The sequence below is a fragment of the Brachycentrus maculatus genome, unplaced genomic scaffold (genome assembly GCF_059751285.1).
Source record: "Brachycentrus maculatus isolate JH-2025_06_01 unplaced genomic scaffold, ASM5975128v1 h1tg000582l, whole genome shotgun sequence".
Classification (NCBI taxonomy): Eukaryota; Metazoa; Arthropoda; class Insecta; order Trichoptera; family Brachycentridae; genus Brachycentrus; species Brachycentrus maculatus.
The window spans coordinates 73516-89586 of record NW_028281322.1 but is presented as its reverse complement, the minus strand read 5'-3'; the positions used below and the strand labels follow the sequence as shown (position 1 = coordinate 89586).

Genomic DNA, 16071 nt, shown 5'->3' with positions numbered 1-16071 from the left:
CTGGAAATAAATGATTGAAATAACGTAAAATTGAAATACTCATATAGTTGTGTGTCCATTATGATATTAACAAAACATACTATTTTTAACACTGTCTTTCGAATATGACACCTAAAAATGTAAGTGTTAGAACGACACTTCAAAAAATGCAAACGTCAAAAAACAAACATCTGAAGTCGCTTGATAAACACGACTTTTGTTTATTTAACACTCGTTTTCTTTTTAAATGACTTGGCACCTTCAAAAGTGCATCGAACTTTGTCGATGCATTTATAGTATGCATCTGCCCGGCTTATAAAGTATCACTGTCGCTGCACTAATAGCACAAGGTGTTGTTTAAAATGGTGTACATGCGTCATTATAAACCATGATTTTTATCTGTCTGTGAATATCCAAAACACTTGTTTTTACTAAATTTATTTTTTATTTTATTCATTTTTCAAAACATATTACATACAAAAGTCATATATACATATAATATTCCCGATGAGTAATTTCTATTTCTCATTTCGGGACATGGGATTAAGGTTAACAAGACTAGAACACAAATAATAAAGTAGCAAAAAATATTTTTTATGTACTTCTTATCAATCATGATAATTCAAACGAAAAAATACATCGTCGAAATACATTTAATTGAAGGAGCTCAGGACGAAGGACATAACAGGATATAAAATGAGAATAGCAGTAAAGGCTAGGGTACTCGAAGATGCATATCCGCACTTGTACATGTATAAGTTAGATATATGAACACACAAGCTACCAGGTTTGTACTTCTTTTTCGAGATTTTTTTTAGATGGGAGTTGCATTTATTACTTTTTTTGACATCTCAACTTAAATGAAGAAGAATATGGAAGTCCGACCGTCATAGGCTGGTTTAAGTGATCACTTTACACACGTGTAACATTTATCAATTCTACCCATGACTAACAACCACACTACTCAAATTCTTGGAAGTTCTATATATATGAACCAATTTTGAAACATTATTCTTAAATCACTAGAACTTCACTAGAGACATCTATTGTCGAGATGAAAAGTAGCTTTTTATTATGCAGAAACTCTTTTATTAGTATCCCGTAAATGCCCAGACTTCCATATTCTTCCTCATCTTTGATGAGATGTCAAAAAATAGTATGAAAATAACTTCTGTAATTGGAGATAATCCAGATTTGTGAACAAGTATTTGGACACACTCAAAATGTTGTAAAAACATCTTTTATCTGTGTTGGGAACAGGAGGAGAAATCTAATGTGGATCTTTCTCGAGTTTTATTTTACAGATTTAAATTAGGTTAAAATGCGAATTCAGCATAATTTACGAAATATAAATAAATATATATGATTAAATTTCAATTCTTAAGAAAAAAATCGTCTTTTCATTCAAACGTCATCGCTTTTGTTTTATTTCTAAAATACACTGTTTCGTAAGAAAGAGAACACACATACAATTCGAAAATAATAAAACACTTCCGTCATTACAATAAACTAACTTATTATGTAAATTTAAAAATGGAAAACTAATTTACCCGTTTCCTGTTTCGCCCTTTATCTAAACAATTTCAAATAGGAACTTAACACTCGTCTATTAAAAATAAGGGTCCACTTTTAAGGCAGCTGCCACTTCATAAAAAAACAAACAAGTAATTGTTGAGCCTTTCATAAAAAAGTAACGAGCTTTAATTCAAACTGAAAACATAGCGATGCTTAAAAGTTGTACCTTTTTAGGAAATGCTTCAATTATTGTTGAAGGTGTTATGTATTATATTTTCAGAAATCCAACTTCTGAATTATTAATGTTATTTTACGTTTACATGCAAAAAGGGGTGAATTATTTAATCAATACGAATTCGTTGAATAAGAAGCATTCAACACTTTTTTTCTTGGGCGTTCGTAAATATTTATATTGGGGGCACGTACTTTTACATTTCTGGCTCCATATTAAGAAAATAGGGTTGATTTTTTTATGTCATATCTTTATACCCTTTCTTTTGAATTATATTATTTATTCTGTCATGCGTCAGATGTCATGGTCTAATGCATTGACAAGATGAATAAATTTGTATGAATGTTTATTTGAAGACCGTGGTCATCTGGCATTTTCAACATAAAAAAGACACCTAATTTATAAAAATGAAAGAAGTAATGAAATACATATAACTAAGCATATTGTGCATGTCATAGGTTATGTTTGAGCTTTGTGTTTTTTCTTTTAAATATAATTTTTTCCATGACACAGCATCAGATAGAAGCAGTGTTATCTTGATCGGTAAATACACGAAGGAAAGGTGAAGCTTTTCGCTTCAAGTAATATGAAATAAAATAGTGAAAAATCACTTATCAAAAATTAATCACTTGTATTACAGACCATTAATTGAGTTTTATTTTATTTAATTCACGCGACTAGTTTCGAAAACTACAAATGTTTTCATCGACAGGTGATCACAAAAACAACAAAAAACATCAATTAATGGTCTAATACAAGTGTTTATTTTTTAATAATTAAAATGTCATTCCACAAAGTTGATGCTAAATCAAGAAACAATATATTGTAAAAATCACTTTCTCTTATTTCGACCCCTCCTCATGGGAATCGAACCCAGGACCTCCAGCGTTGTAACTAAACACGCTGACTTCTACACTACGGAAGCGGATAGCTTTAGTAAGTTTTTAGTAACAATCAATGTATATTGGTAATCAAATTTAGCATTATTTTTAAATTAGTTATTGCAAATAAAAACTTATCAAATATTAAATATAAATTAGAATGGAGAAGGATGAATGTAGACTATTATCGAAATTATCGGTGGGTATGTATGAGGTATGAGGAGATGCATGATTGTGGAATAATGTGACGTTCTATTCTCTCTTTCTACGCCTACGGGGAGCCGGCGAAATGGTTACTTAGTCAGTTTAGTATTATCTTTATTTTTACGCTAATTATTTATCAGTATATTTCCTTATCTATGAGTTTCGTTGTATCGTGTAAATAGTACCTTAGGTTAGACGATTTTGTATTGGCAGAGGGGAACAATTGCTTAGCGACATGCCTTACCGTAAACGTCAGACATTTTTCTCCTATATTTATGATGCAATTATATACATTGTTTAGATGGTATCATTTAACCGGTAAAAAGGTGGAAGAGAACATTCACGCGGATGCGGTGTGAAGTGTGAAATTAAGATGCTTATCGTCCGAAGGTGATTCAGTGTGAGATGGTCCTAACTTGGTAATAGGCACAGCGAACAGGTGTGGTGTGTGACTTATATTAAGGATACACCTAAAATCAGAAGTATTTATTTTTTACTACACGTCCTAGCTAAGTCTAAATAAACTGTTCGAGTGTATCTCTGTTGCACCATAATTTATAATACATTTCTCAAAAACCAATTCAATATAAGTGGATATTAATTAGCATCTGTATGCTGCTTTAATTTTATATTTTATTGTCTTTCTTGTGACGATTTATCTACTTTTATCTATAAGATAAATTTAAGATTTAACGTAGTAAATTCAATTGTATGTAGATGGTGTCAAAGAAGTAGCACGAGCAAGATGTTTTCAATTGCATAAATACTTCCAAAATTTGAGTAATGTGGTTGTCAATCACGGAGAATGGTGATTTTACATGTCTTTGAATTGAGAGGTTTTTTTTAAATTAAACATTTTTTTTCTCATTTAACGGCTAATGGCTAAAATCAGTTAAAGTGAAAATTTGGATATTCAATGTTCCGGTGAAACTCTAATTTGTATGTGATTTCGTGAAGCCTTATAATGAAGCATCACTTGTGAGGTCATGATGGTTCAAACTGCATTAAATATAATGTAAAGTATAAAAGAAATTAAATTCTTTGAAAGTATTAAGTTTTGATTGAAAAATACCGATTGAAATTTAGGGCTGGTACGTTAAAACAGATAATTGTATTCATTAATGATTCTTTACTGCATCACAGTTGATATAAACGCATAGTCAGATCTATCTTTGACACTCCGTATACAAAAGTTGCCCATGTTCATGTAAATTTTGATTACGTCAGGTTTTCCACAGATTAGAAAATAATTAATTATACGTCGTTTGATCAAAAGTGGGTTGTGATCGATGTTTTTTCAAGCAATTAACAAACGTAATACGTTTTGCATAAGGTAATTAAATCAAAGATTATCAGCATTATCAGTTGATGAAATGAAAAAAAGTCAAAACAGTGAATAAATTACAACGATATTTAAAATCCCTTAAAAGCAATTTAAAATAGTGGCAATGAATTAGGAAGATAAGCCAGAGAGACAACGAAAATGAAATTAATAGCTGGTTCATAAATACGGAAACAAACGTAATTGAAAATGTAACTAAAATAATTACTTTTAAATTCGTTTGAGATTAATACTAATTACTAACTGTTATCAGCGCCAAATCGTTTAAATGGGGTTTATTATAAAGGCATTGTGGTGGCATACAAAACTAAACATCTGATAATGTATAATTCATTGAAAGCGTGTTCTTTGTAATTGAGTATTTATGAGAAAATAAATTTCCGAGTTTAAGATTACTTTTTAAGATTATTTTAATCAATTAACCACATTTACTCACTTAAGGAAATTTATAATTCACGTTGAGGTATTTAATTACTTTGTGATTTCTGTGAAAAGGATATTTGGTCTATCGCGTGTTTCTTACCTATTTAGAAAGATCTATCCATCCGTCTTACCAATATAATTTTAACCCTAGCATACTAGACAATCGTAAAAATTACGACGACAAAGTGACGTTTCCTGTAAAAAATAATGTTCGCGTCGTTCCTGCGCTCCCTGCTTCACAGTACCTTCCTAATGTACCTTTAATTTTTTCATTATTATGTAACTATTACTTTTATAATAAAAGATGATTATCCTGATTATCTTGTTTATTCCCGTTTTTTATACGTCGTATTTTCTACGAATCTTTAGTCACTCTTAGAATAGTTTAGTAATCTGGGGTTAAGAGCCCGTGAGATGATACAGGAATTAAACATCGTTTTCAATTAATTTTACATTATGTGTGTATATATAGGTACATACACAATTAGGTCAATTATTGGTGGGTATTACAAAATATAATATTAACTAATGAAATAACGAATAGATTTTAAGAAATCATTAATTTAAATCTAGCCATATCAAAAAGTGCATAAATTTGTCTCTATTGCGCAATTCAAGTTCTTAATATATTTGACAATTCGACATCAAAAACTTTAGCTCGAAATAAAATATAAACCTAGAAAAAATCATTAATATCATCCCGAATAGTAAAAAGTAACTATTACCAATTAGTCGGATATAAATTATGAAGAAAAAAATGTTTGTATTATTATTACCTTAGAACTGTCACATGTTGAGACACCTATAAATTTCTATTATAATATTATCCATAGGGTATATAATCCAGTTTCTGAAAGAAAAAGTGATAAATAAATCAAAGGTTTAATTTTGTTAAGTTTTTAATTTAAAATTAAAATAATACAGTCATGGGTTTGCGAAACAATTAAATGAATCTTTATATTTTAATGCAGATAAAGAGAAACAAATCTCATAATATATTAATGAATATTTTTAGGAATTACGTGTTGTATGAACATTATATTTTTAAATATAAAACCAATTTTACGACTCGTGTAGCTTCAAAGACACGTACATTTAAATAATAAAGAGTTATAAACAGTGGTTTATCTTTATGAATATAATTCATAAAATAAAGGGGGGTTCCTAATGTACCTAACCCATTCAACAAAACAAGGAAGCACCCAACTGTCTGTTTTACACAATGGGAATATGGTTTAACAGTCGACTAAAATGGTTTAAACAATCATGATGCTGCAGTATGCAGATGGCCACAACTCATTCAGGCATTTAATGTTTTCTTCACAACACAAATGGTGGAAACGAATGTGAAACCAAACATCATCTTCCGGGGTTCTCAGATACGTAATATTTGAAAACTACATAATTTTAGATCGAAAAAAGTTGTTTTTCTTGCTAAATATTACTTTTTATTGAAATATATTACACGTGTTTCAATGTTGTTATTTTTGTTGTAGGTAATACAAAAAGCGTATCACAACAGATTTCTAAAAATAGAGGGATTTACCAAGTAAAGTGAAATTGAATATCTATAAATATTACTTAAAAATGACTTCTGAATCAATATTTTTTTTAAACCTTACTATTTTTTTGTTAGTAATTTGCATAGTAAATAACAATATAAATATATTTCGCTCATATTTAAATAAAATAATAGTCAATACAATTTAAGTACTCCTTCCGTTGCTCTTATAAACTGGTAAGATGATATTATTTTAGACATTTTTTTTTCAAATTTGAATTTAAAAAAAATTATATACTACATACATGGTAGAGACATACATGCATACACTTATAATATTTATATTAAGGAGACCCATCAAGCCACCTTATGTGTCTTATTGGTGGAGTTCTTTTTACATATATTTTGTATTGGATTTTTATACATTTAAACGTATTATGCACAAAAAATACAAATTAAACTAATTATGCAATTTTAACAATATTTACTCTTGATGGATTACTCATTCCTTAATTTTGCCTTTGGTCCATATTTTTGATTGACCTGTTCCTCTGCTGGTAACATATTAACCATAAAATTTTAATAATGATTATTCACTTAAAAATCGCACAATAATGGGTAGAATTGGTGAACGTTACACGTGTGTAAAGTGATCACTTAAACCAGCCTTGACGGTCGTCAGCCTTGTAAATGCCCAGACTTCTATATTCTTATTCATCTTTGATGAGATTTGAAAAAATAGTTTAAAAATCGCTCACTCATATTATATTAAAAGTACAAATTGATGATAAAACCAATGATGGCATTGATTTGTTAAATAGTTTAAAAAATAATAAAATCTGAAAGGTTTGTACAATAGGAGCAACGAGAGCGTAAGGACAAAAAGCATACATCACATTATTAAATTTAATTCAATAAATGTGAAAGGCGTTCGCCTGTTCAAATGAAAGAGTATTTTCATACGCTAAGGAGCCTGTCTACTTTCACCCAAAAAGTAAGAATGATGCGATACTCTCCAAATAGGGTTAAAAAGACCATAGAATTAAATAAACAAAATATACAAAGGTAAAAAAGAATACCTGGATAACGAGCTTTTATGAATAAACCGCAGAAAATAAGACACCTTTATCTCTACGACGCAAACAACGTAACCGAACATTTTTAAGCAGCCTTTGACATGCATACTCGTATTCATTTATTTTTGTTCGCCCTTCGTGCTCGCTTAAAAGGATGTATGAAAAGGGTGGAGTATCTGAAACCGAATACAATAAAAATATAAATGAGTCCCCGGTTTGTTATAAAGGTTGTTACAGAAATATGCGCATCCACTTTTCGGCATGTTTTGTTATTATAAAAATATTTTCTCTTTGTGGTTTACTGGGCCATGCATTATTTGCGAATAATACACAAATCTGATGCAGTGTGTGTTTGTTTAGTGGGAATATATTATGATAGGCAAAAGCGTTTAGAGAAAGTAAAAATAACAGTATTTGTTAATAAACTTATAACTCAGTTTATCAAATCGAAATTTTGAAATTAATCTATTGGCAATTCATTAATTTTTATTCATATTGAATTAATGTTGTCGTTGTTATTTTAAAATTTATATAATTTAAATTATTAATTTAACTCGTTTTTTGGTGATATTTTACGAAAAAAAAAATCAACTGAAAATGTGTACTTAATTTTTAAAAAATGTTTTTAAAATTCTTTGGATAATAAATTTACAAGTAAGTATATCATCAATTTGTGATTCGAAAAACTTGTTTTAAAACAATTAAATCATCACAAAAATCTTCAATAAATAATAAGAAAATCAATCGCTGAATAATGAAATTAATATATATTTTTAAATCAACATAAATAAGTTAATAAAACGTTGAGATATTAAGTATAATATTTCACAATTATTGCTACATTTTGATAAAGGTAATCTTTTTTAAGCTTTTTTTTAACGCGCTTTTTCTTCATATAACGGATGAAATACTTGTTAAGTAGTGTTTGTTTTAAATCATGCATTAGATGTTAGGAAATCCTTGGTACACTAAAAAGTTGATATATGAAATGATAAGAAAATGTTGACATATATGTATGAATGCATATATCTGTCCGCCTCCGTAGTGTAATGGTCAGCACGCTCGGCTACCGTTCTGTAGGTCCCGGGTTCGCTTCCTAAGGGGGGTAAAATAAATATAAGTGATTTTTTTCACTGTTTTATTTATTCAATATTACCCTGGACTGGTACCTGAAGTGGGGGGCTGATCACCTTTCCTTCATGCGTTCAACGATCAAGATAGCACTGCGTTTATATGACGCAGTGCCCTATGAACTATTGGGGTGCGGATAAGGGTTTTATATAAATATGTAATAAAATACCTAGGTACCTACCTATACATTTTATTAAGTACTTACATTAAGTACCTACCTATTCATTTTATTAAGTACTTAGTACCTACATAATACAGTTCTACCACCAGATGTCGCATGCGTCGCACTGAATAAAACAAAAGACATCAGACAGAAAAAATATAATATTGTTAACTGTCAGAAGCAGATAGATAGAAAATTATTGTAAAGATTAATTAAGAATAAACTTTTATTGTCGTTTCTTTAATTACAAAGCAACACATTGTTTATTTTATTATTATACACCCACTTAACATATTATTTACACCCAATTTACAAAAGAAAATTATTACCACGTTATATATATATATTTATATATATATATATATATATATATATATATATATATATATATATATATATATATATATATATATATATATATATATATATATATATATATATATATATATATATATATATATATATATATGTATATATATGTATATATATATATATATATATATATATATATGTACTACTACTACTACTACTACCATCACGCCGTTTCCCCGCAGGGGTAGGCAGAGAGGATGGAACGCCACACTCTTCTGTCCTGACATACACTCCTAGCCTCCTTCACATCCATACATCTAGTCATACATGCCCTCCGATTACGCAGACTTTTGACACCGCCAGATTTTAGGTTCTGATTGATCTGATCGTGCCAAGTCTTTTTCGGTCGTCCACGTTCTGTTTTCCCTCTCACATTCGCCACATATATTTTCTTAGTCATTCTCTCGCTATCCATTCGCTCCACATGTCCATACCACCGCAAAGAGCTCTTTCTAATCTTTTCAATTATTCCTCGTTCAGCCTTACATTCCTTTCTTATATCATCGTTTTTAATTCTGTCATACAATGATTTTCCACACATTCGTCTGAGGGAGCGCATTTCAACAGCATTCACTCTGCTTTCATCCTTCCTTTGCCAGTTCCATGTTTCGCTTCCATACATTAGTGTCGGTACTAGCACGCCGTTGTGAACCGCTAGCTTGGCTTCCATGGACATATTCTTATTCCCAATCACTCTGTTAAAAGCACCATTTATTCTATTCCCTGCATTCACTCTTCTCTCAATATCCTTATCCACTTTTCCATCCCTTGTGAACATGCTTCCTAGATATAAAAATTCTTGCACCTGTTCTAGGGATTCATTGTGCACGATAATCTTGCATTCTGTCAAATCTTTCTCTCTTTCAAACACCATGACCTTTGACTTACCTTCATTCATTGCCAGATCATTTTCCATACATACATCGTACATTCTTGACACTATTAGTTGCAAGTCCTCCGCGCTGCTCGCTAGCAGTACGGCGTCATCCGCATACAGCAAGCAACTAACAGTTATATTCATCATTTTCGCTCCGACTCCCATACTTTCAATCTCTTTCATACAATGGTCCATATAGAGATTAAACAACCATGGTGACATTACACATCCCTGCTTTACGCCTTTGGATATTGCAAACCATGATGTAATGTCCCCATTCACTCTTATACTAGCTGTGCTGCCCTCGTAGAGGGAAGCAACTGCTTGTATAAGTTTATTGTCTACTCCATATTTTTCCAGCACGCTCCATAATTTTATCCTATCAACCTTATCATACGCTTTCTGCAAATCCACGAAAGCACAGAAGAGTTTCTGATTTTTAGCCAAAAACTTTTCCGTCAGTATTCGTAGTGCAAAAATTTGATCTGTGCAACCTCTTCCACTCATAAAAGCACCTTGCACATCCCAAATCCGTTCTTTCGTCACCATTCTAACTTTTTCAATTATAATCTTACTATAGAGTTTACCGACAGAGCTTAGCAGGCTTATCGCCCTATAATTCCCACACTCTGCGCGAGATCCCTTTCCCTTGAATAGAGGCATGATTACTGCCCGTCTCCAATCCAGAGGTGTGTATCCTTCCTCAAGACACAGGTTAAATAGTCTGTGAATCCATGTGAGGGTGGTCAGTCCACCACATTTTACAAACTCTATAGCAATATTATCATACCCAACAGCCTTACCGTTCCGCATTAATTTTAAGGCATTCGTTATTTCTGACATACTTATCTCACATACCATACCCTCACTCACCCTTGCCTCTATAGGTGTCTCGGTGGAGACATTGCCGTTACTTTCATAAATTTCCATAAAGTATTCTTTCCATCTTTCTTTCACTTCACTTTCATTCGTCAATATTTTACCATCATTTGATTTGATAACTTTCATACCTCCATTTTCAGTCTCATTTTTTGCGTTCTTTACCTCTTTCCAGAAAAGCTTAATGTTTTCTTGAAAGTGGGTTGACATTTTCATACCTTCTTCTCTCTTTAGACGATCTTTCCGTTCTTTTACTCCCATTTTCACTTTTCTCTTACATTCTTTATACCGATCTTTCATTATTTTAAAAAGTTCACTCTTAACATCGTTAACTGCTAACATATTTAGCCAAGCATTCTTCTTCTCAGAGACAAGTCCTTTCATGCCCTCATCCCACCATGCATCTCCTTTTTTTCTACCTTGGATCGCAACTCCACATACACTCTTTGCTGACTCATACATACACAATTTGATGTGCTCCCAGGTATCGTCTACATTCATATCCATATTCCTTACATTCAATCTTTCATTCACTTCCCTTTCATACGACTTACTTACATTCTCGACTTGTAGTTTTTCAACTTTGACTCTAGATGAAACCGGAACAGTTTTGTTCCTGGACCGCCATCCACGGAACAGAATTACTCTCGATACGACGAGGAAATGGTCCGACTCCATTTCAGCCCCTCTAAATACTCTCGTATCGATTGTATTTCTCCTCAATCTCGAGTCAACAACAACATAATCGATTATGGTCCTTTCATTCCCTCTCTCCCACGTATACTGATGGATCCCCTTATGATCGAAAAAAGTATTCGAAATAAAGAGGTTCCATTCCAGACACAACTCGAGCAGACTATTCCCATTACCATTCGTTCTGTTATCACCAAACATACCTAAGGCTGATTCGAAGCCATCCCTCCGAGTGCCTACCCATCCGTTAAAATCACCTGCTAGAATCACTCTTTCATTCGATCTTCTATTTGTCAGCACTTCTCTTACACTCTCCCAGAACTCTCGTTTCACATCCTCAGAAGATGAGTTCACAGGAGCATACCCTATTACGATAAGGATACTCGTGACTCCAATCTTGAAGGAGATCCACATGAGCCTGGCACTTATACATTTGTATTCTTTCATACACTCTACCATTCTTGGGGATAGTAGCGCCGCGACGCCCTGACTCGCCCGCTCTGTGTCCTGTACTCCAGACCACAGAACAAGCGTGTCATTATGCTCCAACGTACCACTTCCCCTTTTCATGCATTCGCTTACACACACAATGTCTAGAGCTTTGCTCTTCATACTTTCGCACAACTCATTCATCTTCTTATCCATTCCTCCTCGGATATTCCAAGCGCCTATGCGGCATTCCATCCTCCTCTTTGCACCCCCGCGAGAGACGCTGCATAGTGGGTATATATATATATATATATATATGTATATATATGTATATATATGTATATATATATATATATATATATATATATATATATATATATATATATATATATATATATATATATATATATATATATATATATATATATATATATATATATATATATATATATATATATATAAATGTATATATATGTATATATATATATATATATATATATATATATATATATATATATATATATATATATATATATATATATATATATATGTATATATATGTATATATATATACATATTGTTACTCTAAAGCACATTTTTAAGTATGTATGTTGCTAAGGAATATGATTTTATTGTCATTACTCCTATGAATATTTCTTTTAGGTAGGTATATTCGGTACGTATAAACTAAAAAATAATCTGTGCCAAGTTGGAGTGCACAAACGAGCAGGCGAACAAAGGCTGGAACATATCAGATCGATACTGCCATAACGATTTTGCATAAAATATGATTATTCTAGCGTGAGTTATGGCACGGTTGAAATTTATGTCTATAAGGGAGCACACAATATGCTCGGTTATTACCTAATGTATTCCACGCGCGCGCTTCATCACGTTCCTATGGTTACGTCAGAAACTAAAGATCGTCAGCTTAACCCTTCCCTATACAAAACAAATTCGTTACCTTCTCTCTTTTCTGCGATCCTGGTACAAAATATTAAGTACTTTGTGAAATATTATATTTCATGCGAAAAATATTTTACCTCGCTTTCAATAAGATCTTATATATGAACGACAACCATTATTAAATGGCAACATTGAGCATTTTTGTCGTTATTTAAAAATAAAATGTACATATTGGTAGAAATTTGTAAACGGGTCATTATTTTCGACGATTGATTTTATAACGCAAGAACAAAGAAAAAAATGACAATTTCAAACACTACTTATTCTTTCAACTCTTATTTACATCCAATGGTGCATAGGGCACTACATCTCAAAGAAACAGTATTTATTATCATGATCGTTAATTTTATAATTGCAAGGTGCTGTCTGTCTTTCGAGTGCCAGTGTTATAAACACCTATTCTTATTTTATTATTAGATTAAAACCAATATTTTTAGCTTTTCCACTTTTTTATTTGACCAGCGACCGGGTTTCGTCGTTACCGACATCATCAGACTGGTGAGAGGCTTTACAAATTTGTATGTTATATATAAAAGAAGGCAGGAGTTGATAACCATGATTTGATATAATTTTATGAGAAATTAATTTAATTTTAGTGAATTTAAGTATTGTATGATATTTTAAATATTTTTTTATAAAGGTTTTTTGTATTGAAAGCACGATTTTATATAAAGTTAAAATAGATTTGTATTTTTTGTAAATGAATTAATTCATTTACAAAAAATACAAATCTATTTTAACTTTATATAAAATCGTGCTTTCAATACAAAAAACCTTTATAAAAAAATATTTAAAATATCATACAATACTTAAATTCACTAAAATTAAATTAATTTCTCATAAAATTATATCAAATCATGGTTATCAACTCCTGCCTTCTTTTATATATAACATACAAATTTGTAAAGCCTCTCACCAGTCTGATGATGTCGGTAACGACGAAACCCGGTCGCTGGTCAAATAAAAAAGTGGAAAAGCTAAAAATATTGGTTTTAATCTAATAATAAATTAAAAATGCAATTCCATCACGAAGTGTCAGTGGATAATATAAACCTATTCTTATTTTAGAGTAAAAAAATCGCCTATTCTTATTTTGGCTCCCCAAGGAATCGAACCCGAGACCTCAAACACAGTAGCCAAATGTATTGACTATGACATTACAGAAGCAGACAAAATATAAATATTTAGTACCTAAACCAATTATTTTTTCAAGAAAAACGAGCTTTTTAAAATCAACAGATTATTATCAGTTACCGCATTACATTTTTTCGTTAACGCTTTTAAATCATTAACACTTTTTTTGTTTTTCTGTTTATTTTAAATTATTTTCTAAAACATCAATAGTTCATAAAAAATTTAAAAAAATTATAACCTCACTCTCTGTAGAAATTTGAAGTAGTAGATATTACATATATCCTTCTGATATTGCACGAAAACATTCATGAATATATTCGTGAATTTATAGCGAGGTTGACTCTACTTTAAAACTTTTAAATGGCTGTACGGAGAGTTTGCGCCATGCGTGATATCAATGGGCGGGCTTTTACAAGGTTTGATTATACAGTGTACCTAGATTAAGGTTTTAAACAGAACTATGTAGGTTTTAAATCGTACAATAACGCACAGCGCATACTTTCAAATTACTATACTTATAAACTTACGATCATTATTCAGCCCGTAATCGCTTAATTGTACAAAATGTACTACGCAATTAATATTTTTTTTTAATTTCGGAATTTTTAAACACCTGCAATTATTATATTCTGAAAACAACAATAGAGAATGTTAAATTAAAATGCAATTTATCTAGTAATTGTCGCATATATTTCTCTGCATAGTATAACAATAATGAAACTCATTAAATTAATGCAATATTTAATAATAAATCCTAAATTATGTAAATGAATTTTTAAAAACCTAGAAATAATCAAATGTATTTTAACTATATGTAACTATGTTTATGAGATAAAAACATACTCATTATGACATGAATCCTACACGGTCCTAGATTCTAACTAACTAACCATTACGTCACTTTTACGCAGAATATCATATGTAGAGCGTTGAAAGAAAGCCACAATACTTTAAATTTGTAAATATTCTTCGCTTTTTGTACATTTATGCATCTCCTCATACATATTTGTCTACTTTGAAGTATTTGAAAAACCTGATTAAACGTCTATTCTGGATTTTATTAATTAAACTAGTTAACGAGATATGAATAAGCGTGTGTTGAATTAGATTTTTTCACATGACTACAACTTTCGTGTGTTTATTTACATAACAAAAAGGGTAATTTCATTATGTAGCATACATCTACAATATGATTCATAACAATTGTTTAATTCCTATTTGACAGAATAACGATGTTACCGAAAAAATAAACAATTTTTATGTGACATTCACGATAAATAAAAGCTACACTTGTATTAAAAAAGCACTGAAAAGAAAACAACGCTAATTAAACATATTTCATGATTATTATATCGCTCACTCCTTTCAAGAACGTCATAAATCAAAAAACGTCAATTTCCAGTTGTACATGTTTTCGGAATGCCCATAAAATATACTATATCCCAGCAAAAGAGGCATATTTTTAACTTAATATTTACCCGCTACAGGGCAGAAAATGTTGTTTTTGCATTTTGAAGAAAAGGTATTGTTTAATTATTTTTTTAAACATACTAAATATTTTTCAAATGCTGAAAAAACCTTTAGGTTTTACCTAAAAAGATCTGTTGCATAGTAAAAAGTTCAATAAGTGGCTTGATATTTATTTTTAATACATTGTGTTATATTTTTAAACTTAAAAAACGTTCTCCTGAAAAATCAAGTTTTTTGATTTATGACGTTCTTGAAAGGAGTGAGCGATATGTAAATTTTTTTTATTTTTTTTTCTAATATAGTTATATTTTGAAGTACAACATAATACAATTTCTAAACATTTATACATATGGCAAACTTATAGTTTTAGATTCGCTGTGCCTCTCCAAAAAAGAGACTGAGCTCTTGTGCTTAGAGAGGGACTTACACTTAAGGTTTAATGTTTTTTATAATTATTGGTATAATAGTCTTTTTATATTTTTTTTTCAAGATTTATATGTAATGGGCATTAATTTTTTTACTTAGAATTTGTATTTCTTCAATTTTTTTAAATTCCTGTAGGGACTTTATTGAAATATTTAATTCCCAAATATTTGAAGTTTTGTTAAAATTGTTTAAGAATCTCGAAGATAAACTTTTTTAAATTAAAATATTTGTAAAATATATATATATATATATATATATATATATATATATATATATATATATATATATATATATATATATATATATATATATATATATATATATATATATATATATATATATATATATATATATATATAATATATATGTAAAATATTC

At 30.3% G+C, this 16071-nt stretch overlaps 1 protein-coding gene across 1 annotated transcript in view; it reads right to left on the bottom strand.

The window, feature by feature from the left end:
* LOC148301309 (protein CFDP2-like) overlaps positions 1–11952 on the bottom strand; it is a 38889-nt gene extending 26937 nt beyond the window's left edge. The window contains exon 1 of the mRNA XM_088273456.1: positions 11134–11952. Within this exon, the coding sequence (XP_088129582.1) occupies positions 11134–11952 (819 nt within the window). The remainder of the gene's footprint in view (positions 1–11133) is intronic.
* Positions 11953–16071: the final 4119 nt, after the last annotated feature.